Source organism: Heteronotia binoei, chromosome 14, assembly GCF_032191835.1.
Source record: "Heteronotia binoei isolate CCM8104 ecotype False Entrance Well chromosome 14, APGP_CSIRO_Hbin_v1, whole genome shotgun sequence".
Taxonomy (NCBI): domain Eukaryota; kingdom Metazoa; phylum Chordata; class Lepidosauria; order Squamata; family Gekkonidae; genus Heteronotia; species Heteronotia binoei.
In genome coordinates, this window is record NC_083236.1 from 61,579,746 (window position 1) to 61,592,360 (window position 12,615).

The following is a 12,615-nucleotide window of genomic DNA, read 5'->3' on the forward strand; positions in this document are numbered from 1 at the left end:
CCTCCATTTTTCTTCCCCTTCTGTGACTGAGCTGCCCTGGTTGGCTGTTTTCTTCTTTCCTGAAGAATTCCTACTAATTCTAATTGCTGTTCTTTTTCTATAGTGACTTTTTCTTTATCTGCCAGCGTTTCGGCTGTGTTGTTCTTTCTCAGCTTCAGTTCTGCCCTTTTCTCGCTCAGATTCTATTTTTGCCAGTTCAGTTTTCATTTTCATAATTTCTGCCTCCTGACTAGGATTCTCCTCAGCAGATGTTTCCTTTCCCTGACTTTCTAGGTCTACGGGGTGGTGCCATTTCTGACAGGACTTCTGTGGTAATTCCTCACAAATGTATAAAATATTTCCTTATAATAGTTTGTATTTATGGCGGGACAAACAAGTTGTGGACTTTATTTCCGTATCACACTGCCACCACCAAATACTTGACACCTCACATCCGATCAGTGCCTCAGTATGCACTGTCATGAAATCAGCAGAAGATTTTGAAGAACCACCAGGGTGCGGAGGAGATGTCTTAAGAACAACCTTCTTTTATTCTGGGGCCTTTCAGAAAATGGGGTATGAGATAAGCCCTTTGACATCATATGGGGAGGGGGGGGTAACACTTCCCTAACTTGAAAACCCTATGGGGGTCACCTTAAGTCAATTGTGACTTGACTACACTTTCCAGCACCAAATTAGCATCTGGTTACACCTAAAGAGCTAAAGAGAGTCCCATGGCACAATGTTAAAGCTGCAGTACTGCAGTCCTAAGCTCTGCTCACCACCTGAGTTCGATCCCCAGCAGAAGCTGGGTTTTCAGGTAGCCGGCTTGAGGTTGCCTCAGCCTTCCATCCTTTCGAGGTCGGTAAAATGAGTACCCAGCTTGCGGGGGGGGGGGGAGTGTAGATGACTGGGGAAGGCAATGGCAAACCACCCCTAAAAAGTCTGCTGTGAAAACGTGAAAGCAACGTCACCCTGGAGTCAGAAACGACTGGTGCTTGCAGAGGGGACCTTTCCTTTCCTACACCTAAAGCAAGTTCGGCAGGTGAATTCATTGGAGCAAAATCTCTTTGGAACTTTCAGAGAAGCATAACGAAATTTGGTTAGATCAGCAAAATCCTTTTGATTCTGTGAGCTCCCTGGTTTAATGTACTAGGTAGCTTGCAATCTGAAAATTATAAACTCTCCCTCTGCAGCTGGAAGGCACATCTAATGGCTTCTCCATGGAGACCCAAACCCGCTTAAATGTTCACAGTGATAAGCACTTCATTGGGATGTTGTCCTTTATGGGCAACATTGTCCTCTTTTCAGAGAGACTACAAAACACAGTGTGTTCTGTAGAGCTTTACATTGATCTCAAAGGTTTTAAGCTCTTGTGGATACTTTTCAAGGTATGTTCTAAGAGAAAATTGTTTCATGGTATTTGCATTTAATGTTATGGTAACCTGCTCTGAGCTGAAAGGGAACGGTGGCATATAAGAGCCTTTAAGAAATAAATAGGAAATGCATTCATGCTACACAGTAATAGCAGGGCAGAAGACACTCGAGGTTGATAGGCAACAGTTGAGAGGTAAGCCAGATAAATCTGCATGTACAATGTCCCATGTTTTATCTTATTTTTATTTTACTTTATTTAAATTTTGTCTTTCGCCTCAAAGGGGACTCCGTGCGGTTTACAGTTTATCAGGACCAGATCTACATGTTTTTGAAGGGGGGGGGGGAGCAAAATTAAAAAATGGCACCCCCTTATGGGCCAATTCTACCTTATGGGTCCATAGAATAGAATGAACTCCATATCCAATTTGACAGCCCCCCTCTGGTGGCGCCCAGGGCAAGCAACCCCCCTCTGCCCCCCCTTGCAGTTTGGTGTAGTCCAGGGGTGTTGAACTAATTTGTTACAAAGGCCGGATTGACATAAATGGGACTTTGTGGGGCCAGGTCATGCATGTCATAAAATATAATGTCGGAAAGTGGAGATATAAGCTTTATAAAGGACACAAACACAATTAAAGATACTGTTTTTAAGCTTAAAATACAAACATGCTTAAGACTCTTGCGATTTGGAAAGGTGGGGGAATAGTGAGATTTGGCAATACAATTTTTTAAAAATAAAACATCAAGAAAAGAGCACAAGGATCACAGCAGAAACTAAAAATATAAACTAAAAATATAAAATGCTCTTAGCCTAGGAAAACATGAAATGGCTGGGCACTGAAAGTTTCTCCCTCCCCGCCCCCCTCCCCCAGGCCTATTCAGATTTTGGAAAAATGGTGTGGACTTAAAATCACCAACTCCGGTTTGGGAAATTCCTGGAGATTTTGTGGTAGTGCCTGAGAAAGCTGGCATTTGGGGAGGGGATTGGGCAGTTTCCCGTCTCCAGGTGAGGCCTGGAGATCTCCCGCTTTTACTACTGATCTCCAGCTGGCAGAGATCAGCTTCCCTGAAGAAAATGGCTACTTTAGGCTTCCCAATCCCCCGGTTTTACAGGCTCCACCCCGCCCCCAGCCAGCTGGCCGGTGGGGGAAGCCCCACCCCCACAGCCACCATGTGCCTCTACATCTTCGGCAGGTTTAGAAACCTGCGAACAGGTCCCATTTTAAAATGTGTGTGTGCCTTTAAATAAGAAAAGGAAGCAGGAAGCAGGAAGTACTTCATGGGTAAGGGACAGTAGCAGAGGCTCCTCGGAGCACAGATCCTCAGTTTGTTTTGCTTTCGTTTCAGAGCAAGTTAGTGTGTGTGAAAGAGCAGCTTAGCCCCTGTACTTTTCAGAAGTCTTTGTAAGGGAGCCAGTGAGTGTGTGTGTGTGTGTTTCTCAGTGCTTGTTTTGCATTGTTTTCAGAGTCTTTGTATAGGAGCCTGTTTATGGGATGGAGAAAAACTCCACCTCTCTCTCTTTCGTTTGCCTGTGTTAGCCTGAAGAACAGCAGTTCCTGTGAGTAAAGCCCCAGTGAGATCACAAAAATGTGAGCTTGCAAACTCTGTGCATTTTGGCTGCTTTTAGTGCGTTTACACTTTCATTTACTGGAATTGCAGCTATTGGGGGGATGAGGAAATGATGACTATTCAGGCGAACTGCACTGCTGTATTTTTATGCATTTATTCTGGAAATGAGAAAGTCTGGCTCCGCCCCTGAAGTCTCATGGCTCCACCCCCAAAGTCCCCAGAAATTTTCTGAATTAGACTTGGCAACCCTAGGCTACTTTGAAGGGTGGACTCTATAGCATTGTCCCATGCTGAGGCCCCTCCCTTCTTCAAACCCCGCCCTCTCCCAGATCCACCACTAAAGCCTCCGGGTATTTTCCAACACAGACCTGGCAACCCTATTGGGCAGGCGATGCCATACAGTCCATCCTCCAAAGCTGCCATTTCCTTCAGGAGAACTGATCTCAGTAGTCAATTGGCTCCTTTTTCTAGAAGAGGAAGAAGAATTTAATTTATAGCCTGTCCTCCACTTGGGGTCTCCGAGAGCCTTACAATTCCCTGCCCTTCTTCTCCCTACAAAACAAAACACCCACAAATTCTGGTAAAACCAATACCAAATAGCATTTCAACTGGTTAAAGAAAATAATCTTGGTCCAAGTGCAGCTAGTTTTGCTGGGCTGCTGCAAATATCTGCATATCATGTAGGGTTGCCAACTCCAATTCAAGAAATACCTGGGGACTTTTGGGGATGGAGCCAGGAGACATTGGGTTGGCACCAGGAGCAAAGTTGTGACAAGCATAACTGAACTCCAATGGGTGTTCTGGCCATCACATTTAAAGTGACCGCACTCTCAGCACTCTGAACTCTCTCAGCCCCACCCACCTCATAGGGTGCCTGTTGTGGGGGAGGAAGGTAAAGAAGATTGTAGGCTGCTCTGAGACTCTGATTCAGAGTGAAGGGTGGGGTATAATTCCAATATCATCAGCATCTTCTTCTTCTTCATCATCATCGGGACTTGACCTTGCTTAGGAAGGCATGCCACAAGCTTGGTGCGGTGACTAAAAAGGCTCTGTTGCGTTAGATGGTAGAAGTGTTTTCATCAAGGCCAAACATATGTGGAGATTCCTGTGGAAGAAAGCAGTCTTTAAAGTATCCTACTCCCAGGCTGGTTTTGGCTTTACAGTCAGATTCAAAGATCTCTTCAGATTTAGACTGCCTAGTTTTATTTCTTTAAAAAATTCTTTAAACATCAAGATCTGAAATAAGGCTGCCAGCCTCTAGGTAGGAACTTGGAGATCTCCCGGAATCAGGGCGCTTTTATTTTTTTGTAGCAGGAACTCCTTTGCATATTGGGCCACACACCCCCACCCCCGCTGTAGTCAATCCTCCTGGAGCTTACAGGGCTCTTCGTACAGGACCTACTGTAAGCTCCAGGATTGGCTACAGCAGGAAGTTGTGGCCTAATATACAAAGGAGCTCCTGCTACAAAAAAAGCCTTGCCTGGAATTACAACTGATCTCCAGACTATCGAGAAAATGGCTGCTTTGGAGGGCAGGCTCTATGGCATTACATCCTTGCCAAACTCCTTCCCATCCCAAACTCTGCCCTTTCACCACCAAATCTCCAGGAATTTCCCAACCAGGAGCTGGGATTCCTAAAAGTATATTACCAGCTCCATGCAAAATTTCCCTCAGTTTCAAAGGTGACCAGTTATATATGCCAGGGGTGGACAACGGTAGCTCTCCAGATGTTTTTTTGCCTACAACTCTCATCAGCCCCAGCCATTGGCCATGCTGGCTGGGGCTGATGGGAGTTGTAGGCAAAAAACATCTGGAGAGCTACCGTTGGCCACCCCTGATATATGCTATGACCAGCTCCAGAGAGCCAGCATGGTGTCATGGTTAAGAGAGGCAGGTTTGATTCCCCACTCCTCCTCCACATGAAGCCAGCTGGGTGGCGTTGGGCCACTCACAGTTATCTCAGAAGTCTCTCAGCCCCACTTACCTCACAAAGTGCCTGATGTGGGGAAGGGAAGGAAATTGTAAGCCACTTTAAGACTTCTTAAAGAAGAAGATATTGAATTTATATCCCACTCTATACTCTGAATCTCAGTTTCAGAGCAGTCACAATCTCCTTTACCTCCCCACCCCCACAACAGACACCCTGTGAGGTGGGTGGGGCTGAGAGAACTCTTATAGCAGCTGCCCTTTCAAGGACAACTCCTGCAAGAGCTATGGCTGACCCAAGGCCATTCCAGCAGCTGCAAGTGGAGGAGTGGGGAATCAAACCCAGTTCTCCCAGATAAGAGTCTGTGCACTTAACCACTATACCAAACTAGAGAAAAGTGGGATATAAAAACCCACTCTTCTTCTCCTTCAGTACATATGTGATTATAATGCCCTTTGAAGTACACAGAATTCACTTATGAACCTTGGAGTCTTTCATCTATTCTAATACCCTCTGAGTAGGAAAGCATTTGGGTTTTTTTGTTTTTGTCCTTTTCAACATGAACGTAAGGAAATCTTGTTGTACCTTGTTAAATCATGTGGAAATAAAGCCACCCCTAAAATGTTCAGAACCAAAGTTTAATAAGTTCACAGATCAGTGGAACTGGGGTATGTGCAGACATTTCAGACGGACTTTGCCCCTTGGGGGGCATTTAAGCTTCAGTTCCAAATAAGAACAAAAAAAGAAAGCCTATTGGAAGAATGAAGGCGATTCAGAAGTGAAGCTGAAAAATTCTGGTTATTGCTATAGCAAATAATCTACGTTTAGCAGCCGACGGATACAGTGAAATCCCAACAGTGCAGTGATTTAAATATTGCAATCGGTAAGTAGCTTTGAAAAAAAAATAATATATATATATTTAAAACTCTCAAGTTTAATTAACCTAATTAAAAACCAGTCTTTTTGATGAAACTTTGCTGGTGCAATGAATCAATTTGGGATCAAACAGGGGAGAGAAGCCAAATTTAAAAACAAAAACAAACCCTCTCTTAATGCCATAATAAGAATATTTTTTTTAAATGAACTACATTCCAGTGGTGTTGCATATTATTAATTATATGGAAAAGGGGTGTTTTAAAAATAGTTGTTGTTTTTTGCAGAGAATTAAGGGGTCATCCAAATCACGTAGAGAAGTTACATCAACTAGGCTACAGTACTCAGAATTTCACTGTATTGCAGGAGGGCAGGTAATTCAAAATACTTTCCTGAAGTCTGAGCCATCCCCTAACAAAAATTATATTGCAGGCTTTAGAGATGTGAGGTTTCTGTATTAAATGCTGACAAGTCTGAGCTACTGATCCACGATCAGTAGATCTCATCCTTTCTGTATCATCGTGCGTAAAGGGACAAGATAGTCTCTTAGTGAAGCACATATACAAAACCTTTGATATTCCTTAATTAACATATGGCTCACGGTGGAGTGGGGAAGGAAATCCCATCCAGATTGCAAGTCTCCATATCTGAATTATGCATGGGATGGAGAAAGGTGAGAAAGAAGTACTTTTCTCCCTTTCTCACAATACAAGAACTCATGAGCATTCAATGAAATTGCTGAGCAGTCAGGTTATAACAGATAAAAGGAAGTACTTCTTCACCCACAGGGTGATTAACATGTGGAATTCACTGTCACAGGAGGTGGTGGAGGCTACAAACATAGAAAGCTTCGAGGGGATTGGAAAAGCATATGGAGCAGAGGTCCATCAGTGGCTATTAGCTACAGTATATTGATGGAACTCTCTGTCTGGGGCAGTGATGCTCTCTCTGTATTCTTGGTGCTTGCTGGGAGGGGGGTGGGGGTGGGCAACAGCGTGAGGGCTTCTAGTATCCTGCCCCCACTGATGGACCTTCTGATGGCACCTGGGTTTTTTGGCCACTGCGTGACACAGAGTGTTGGACTGGATGGGCCATTGGCCTGATCCAACATGGCTTCTCTTATGTTCTTCTGTGACACAGAGTGTTGGACTGGATGGGCCATTGGCCTGATCCAACATGGCTTCTCTTATGTTCTTCTGTGGCACAGAGTGTTGGACTGGATGGGCCATTGGCCTGATCCAACATGGCTTCTCTTATGTTCTTCTGTGACACAGAGTGTTGGACTGGATGGGCCATTGGCCTGATCCAACATGGCTTCTCTTATGTTCTTATTTTCTTAAAGGGAGAACAGCTCCATGCAGCAGTTTGTAATATATAGCAGGAGCTGGTTGAAATTGGCATGCAGATGTGTTATGAAGGTTCTTCAGCAATCCCTCAGTAGACGCAAAGGCCCTTGTTCCTGTGTTTCTCTGATTCCACTGGTCAATTTTCTTTAAAGTTGCACCCTTTAAAGAAACGTTCAGAGAGACTACAGGCTGTGTGGGTGGGAAGCTATAAGATGCCCTTTTTCCCACTGCCATTTTTTTTTTAAAAATAAGTTTCTTTAACATCTGCTTTCTAGGAGACATGAACCTAGACGAGTATTTCACAAGAACCGGCTACAAAGGCTCTCTTGAAAAACGCGATCTGGCCACACTGACAGCTATCTTCCAGCACCACATCCGAGCTGTTCCGTTCGAAAACCTCAGCATTCACTGTGGGGAAACCATCACTTTGGACCTGGCTCAAGTCTATGCCAAAATCGTCAAGAAAAGGCGTGGAGGGTGGTGTATGGAGAACAACCAACTCTTATCCTGGGTCCTGAAGACCTTGGGGTACAACACAACCATTTTGGGAGCCTACGTTTACAACCCACAGCTGAACATCTACGCGACTCACATGACCCACCTTATTGTGAAGGTGGTCATGGAGGGCAAGGCCTACATTGTCGATGCTGGCTTTGGTGTCTCCTACCAAATGTGGCAACCGATGGAGTTGGTTTCTGGCAAAGACCAGCCACAAACCCCTGGGATCTTTCGCTTCACTGAAGACAATGGGATTTGGTACTATGAGAAAATCAGACGGAAGCAGTATATTCCCAACCAAAGCTTCTCTAATTCTGATCTGTTGGAGAAGAGAGATCGCAGAAACATCTATTTGTTCAGCCTCGAGCCCCGGAAAGTGGAAGATTTTCAGTTCCAGTGCTCCTACCTTCAGACCTCCCCGGAATCCTTGTTTACAAAGAAATCTATTTGCACCCTCCAAACCGCGGACGGATTCCGAGCTTTGATCGGGTGGACACTGTCCGAGACAACCTACAACTACAAGGAGGACATGGATCTGGTGGAATTTGCGACTCTGACAGACGAAGAGGTGGAAAAAACGCTGCGGGAGAAATTCCACATCAGTCTGGAGAACAAACTCGTACCTGTCAACATCAAAGGCATTTATACAATCTAACGAGGAGGAGAAAGGTTTTTTTTTTTTTTTGCAAAACAGCCTAAACCATCGCTACACGCTTCATCCGCTCAATCCAGCCTTCAATAAATGACAATAAAAAAAACAACAAAAGTTCTAAATAAATAAGGAAAGACGCCAGCATGCTGATCACAATCTGCACGATATGATAGTTGCTTATTGTGTTTTCAATGGCATTGACAACTTCGCAGATAAAAGCTGACAAGCCCACTAAAACAAGGTAACGTTCTTTTTGAATGATGAATTTCAGATGAATTTCAGCCCTTAAACAGAGGAGACTACATTTCATATCCCATTACCTTTCCCTTAAGATAGAACAGCGGATGTACACTCTGAAAGATCTTGTAAGGATAGGCTACCCCTCGAGGTTGATTTACTTTTAAATATGTTTAAAGTATAAAAGGGGCAATTCACACAGGCCCCTCGGGTACCCGCAAAAGACTGTGCAGTTGGCAGAGTTGCCAATCTCCAGGTGAGACCCGGAGGTCTCCTGGATTTACAGCTGATCTCTAGATGACAGAAAACAGTTCCCCTAGAGGAAATGGCTGCTTTGGAGGGTGAGCTCTAAAGCGTTATACTGTGCTGAGGTCCCTCCCTCAACCCCAATTCTCCAGGAATTCCCCAGCCCAAAGCTCGCAACCCTAATGGTTGGGCTACGACTTAAAGGAAAATATATCCCTCTAAAACAGGGGTGGCTAAACTTGCTTAATGTAAGAATATAGAATAAACATCAAGAATATAGAATAAACATCAAATAAACATCAGATGTTTGAGAGCCGCAAGACATGAACGTCAGATATTTTTGAAAGCCATAAGACATGAGCGTCAGAGGTTTGAGAGCTTCAAGACACGAAGGAAGGAGGGAGGGAAGGAAAATAGATGTGGAAGGAGAGATGGAAAGAAAGTAACTTTAATTTTAAATGCATTTCCCAAGTCACTGGCTGGTTTGGCAAAGTAATTGAAAGAGAAATACCTTCTCCAAGCCAGCTGATGGGGTGGTGGGGCCTTTTCGAGCCACAGAATGTGTGTGAAAGAGCCACATGTGGCTCCAGAGCCAAAGTTCAGCCACCCCTGCTCGAAAAGGATCGAGTTAGCTGCCAGTAGAAAGGAAGGATATATTAAAAATGGCATGATCTAAGAAAGCCAGTTTGGTGTAGTGGTTAAGTGTGTGTGCTCTTATCTGGGAGAACCGAGTTTGATTCCCCACTCCTCCACTTGCAGCTGCTGGAATGGCCCTGGGTCAGCCATAGAGAGCCAGTTTGGTGTACTGGTTAAGTGTGTGTGCTCTTATCTGGGAGAACCGAGTTTGATTCCCCACTCCTCCACTTGCAGCTGCTGGAATGGCCTTGGGTCAGCCATAGCTCTGGCAGAGGTTGTCCTTAAAAGGGCCGCTTCTGGGAGAGCCCTCTCAGCCCCACCCACCTCACAGGGTACATATTGTGAGGAAGATAAAGGAGTGAGCCGCTCTGAGACTCTGAAATTCAGAGTGGAGGGCGGGATATAAATCCAATATCTTCATCTTCTTCTTTTTAATTCAGCGAGGGTTCCCTCGTTCCTCAAAATCAAATGCTGATGTTCTACACTGGACTGTGCAGAGGGGGCCACAAAGGGAAAGCTTTTAATTAAAATACCTTCCTACGGCATGCTCATCTCGGATTTGCGAAGGTGCACACTTTGGACAAACACAGCACTTAACGAAGGGAGCGGGGGAATGAAAATCTCCCTTGAAGGCTTTATCTGCAAAATATGGATGATATTGATATAATTTTAATTACCCAGCCCAATATTTACAGAGGCTTTTCACTTGCATCTCCATTTAGTTTCCTTCACATATCCATCGGCCACACTTGAGCTGGGCTTCCAATACCCATTCTAATGAAGAAGCACCACACCGCTCCGCATTTTTCCGCTTTCGTTCGTTAAAAAAGCTGGGGTTTTTTTTTTTAATATTGTTTAAAAATTGTTCAATGCTATCAGAAGATGTTCCACTTTATAGATTTGGCATTTGTATATATGACGCATAGCGTTGTAAGCTTCTATTTTTTTGAGGAGAGAGGGATAATGGGGTTTTACTCTGTTATTGCGATTTGCATGTTTTTGGCTGCCGATTACTTGGAACGCGGACTGCTAAAAAAACCCCGCCTTTGCAACAAAATAAATAAGCAACTAAATAAAGTCAGAAGAGGCATGTGTCCCAGTTTTATAAAAAAAAAAAAAAAAACACTTTAAAAGTGTGTGATGCGATGCAAACTGGCTCAAGCGCCACAGCAACTTTCAACTATTCATTTGGTTTCTTTTTTATAAACTGACGTCCTGGAAAGAAATAAAAACAACGCGGAATCTATCATGTTTCTTTATCTTGCCTTCCCTCCAAACAGCGTACAGGGATACGATTCAGGAGGGGAAAATATATAGCCAAACCTATGAGGTCATGTCAGTTGAAGCTATGTAACTGGTCCATTGTTTCACTTCATGGCTGTGGGGATTCGAACTCGGGTCTCCCTATATTTCAACATACTTCACAATATTACTATGTAAGAGTGGGAGAGCCAGTTTGGTGTAGTGGTGAAGTGTGCAGACTCTTATCTGGGAGAACCGGGTTTGATTCTCCAATCCTCCACTTGCACCTGCTGGAATGGCCTTGGGTTAGCCATAGCTATCGCAGGAGTTGTCCTTGAAAGGGCAGCTTCTGTGAGAACCCTCTCGGCCCCACCCACCTCACAGAGTGTCTGTTGTGGGGGAAGAAGATATAGGAGATTGTAAGCCACTCTGAGACTCTGCTTCAGAGAGAAGGGCGGGGTATAAATCTGCAGTCATCTTCTTCTTGTTCTTTCCCCCTCTTGCTCACCTTCCCTAATGCTTAAAAAAAAATCCCTCTTTCTCCCTAATTGGGACTCAGAGTGGCTTACCACACCTTTCTTCACTCTTCCACTTTATTTCCAGAACAACAGTCTTGTGAGGTAGGTTAAGCTGAGAAGTTGTGGCAGGCTTAGCAACATGGCAGAGCAGAGACAGAGCTCAGATGAAGGGTGCTTCTAGCACATGAAAGCTTACATTCCGAATAAAACTTCGTTGGTCTTAAAGGTGCGACTTGACACCTGTGTTGTTCTGTTGCTTCAGACCAACACAGCTGCCCACCTGGATCTATCTGCAGAGATAAGAGTGGTTATCCCAGGTTCTAATTCAATATTCTACACCAGTATGTCATGCCGGCTGTCGTGTGGGCTGATATCAAGGCTGCAATCACACACACACACTAAATAATGCACTTTCAATTCACTTTCCAACTGGATTTTACTGTGTGGTATGGCAAAATACAGTTGGAAAGTGCACTGAAACCGCATTGTTTGGTCTGTGTGATCGCACGCGTAGTGCCTGTTTCCCCCGAAACTTGCTAGCTTGCTTGCGTTTTGAAATCAACTGGAACTATCGGCTTTTAGATGGTCCTTAAATCAAGTGCTCTGAAGGTCCAAAGGTTAGGTTATCCTCATGTACGGCTGGGGGTTCAAGCAGATGGTCTTTTGTTCTCCATTTCCCATTGGTTAAAAATAATGTTTTTATTATCTAGAATATAAGAAGAGCCCTGCTGGATCAGACCGGTGGTCCATCTAGTCCAGCATCCTATCTCATACAGTGGCCAACCAGTTCCTCTGGAGGTCCAACAACAGGGCACAGAGGCCAAGGCCTTCAGAAGAACATCAGAAAAGCCCTGCTGGATCAGACCAGTGGTCCATCTAGTCCAGCATCCTGTCTCACACAGTTGCCAACCAGTTCATCTGGAAGGCCAACAACAGGACATAGAGGCTGAGGCCTTTCCCTTATAAGAACATCAGAAGAGCTTTGCTGAATCAGACCAGTGGTCCATCTAGTCCAGCATCCCGTCTCACGCAGTGGCCAACCAGTTCCACTGGAGGTCCAACAACAGGGCACAGAGGCCAAGGCCTTCATAAGAACATCAGAAGAGCCCTGCTGGATCAGACCAGTGGTCCATCTAGTCCAGCATCCTGTCTCACACAGTGGCCAACCAGTTCATCTGGAAGGCCAACAACAGGACATAGAGGCTGAGGCCTTCCCTTTATAAGAACATCAGAAGAGCCTTGCTGGATCAATCCAATGGTCCATCTAGCCCAGCATCCTGACTCACACATTGGCCAACCTTAATGTTGCCTCCTGACCAAATAGACTGGAAATTGGGGAGATGGCATTGGAGCTAAAAGGCTGCCTACCCATTATATAAAACTCAACGAACTAGCTACATGTCACTGCCTTTTCAGGGTGAACAGAGGATGTAGGGAAGGGAGAAGCCAGCTGACTGACCGCCGAAAAGAGCAAAGGCAGGGACCAAAGTCTAACCTCACAATGGGTCAGTGAAGACT

The 12,615-nt window shown here is 44.8% G+C and overlaps 1 protein-coding gene across 1 annotated transcript; it reads left to right on the forward strand.

Annotated features, from left to right (window-relative positions):
* Positions 1–5,647: 5,647 nt before the first annotated feature.
* LOC132582427 (arylamine N-acetyltransferase, pineal gland isozyme NAT-10-like) lies at positions 5,648–8,327 on the forward strand. The gene is made up of 2 exons (XM_060253995.1): positions 5,648–5,732; positions 7,344–8,327. The coding sequence occupies exon 2, from the start codon at positions 7,349–7,351 to the stop codon at positions 8,219–8,221; it is 873 nt and encodes a 290-aa protein (XP_060109978.1). The 5' UTR covers positions 5,648–5,732; positions 7,344–7,348; the 3' UTR covers positions 8,222–8,327.
* The last annotated feature ends 4,288 nt before the right edge of the window (positions 8,328–12,615 follow it).

Excerpts from the sequence above, each read along its gene's own strand:
- LOC132582427 (XM_060253995.1), top strand. The coding sequence starts at position 7,349 with ATGAACCTAGACGAGTATTTCACAAGAACCGGCTACAAAGGCTCTCTT.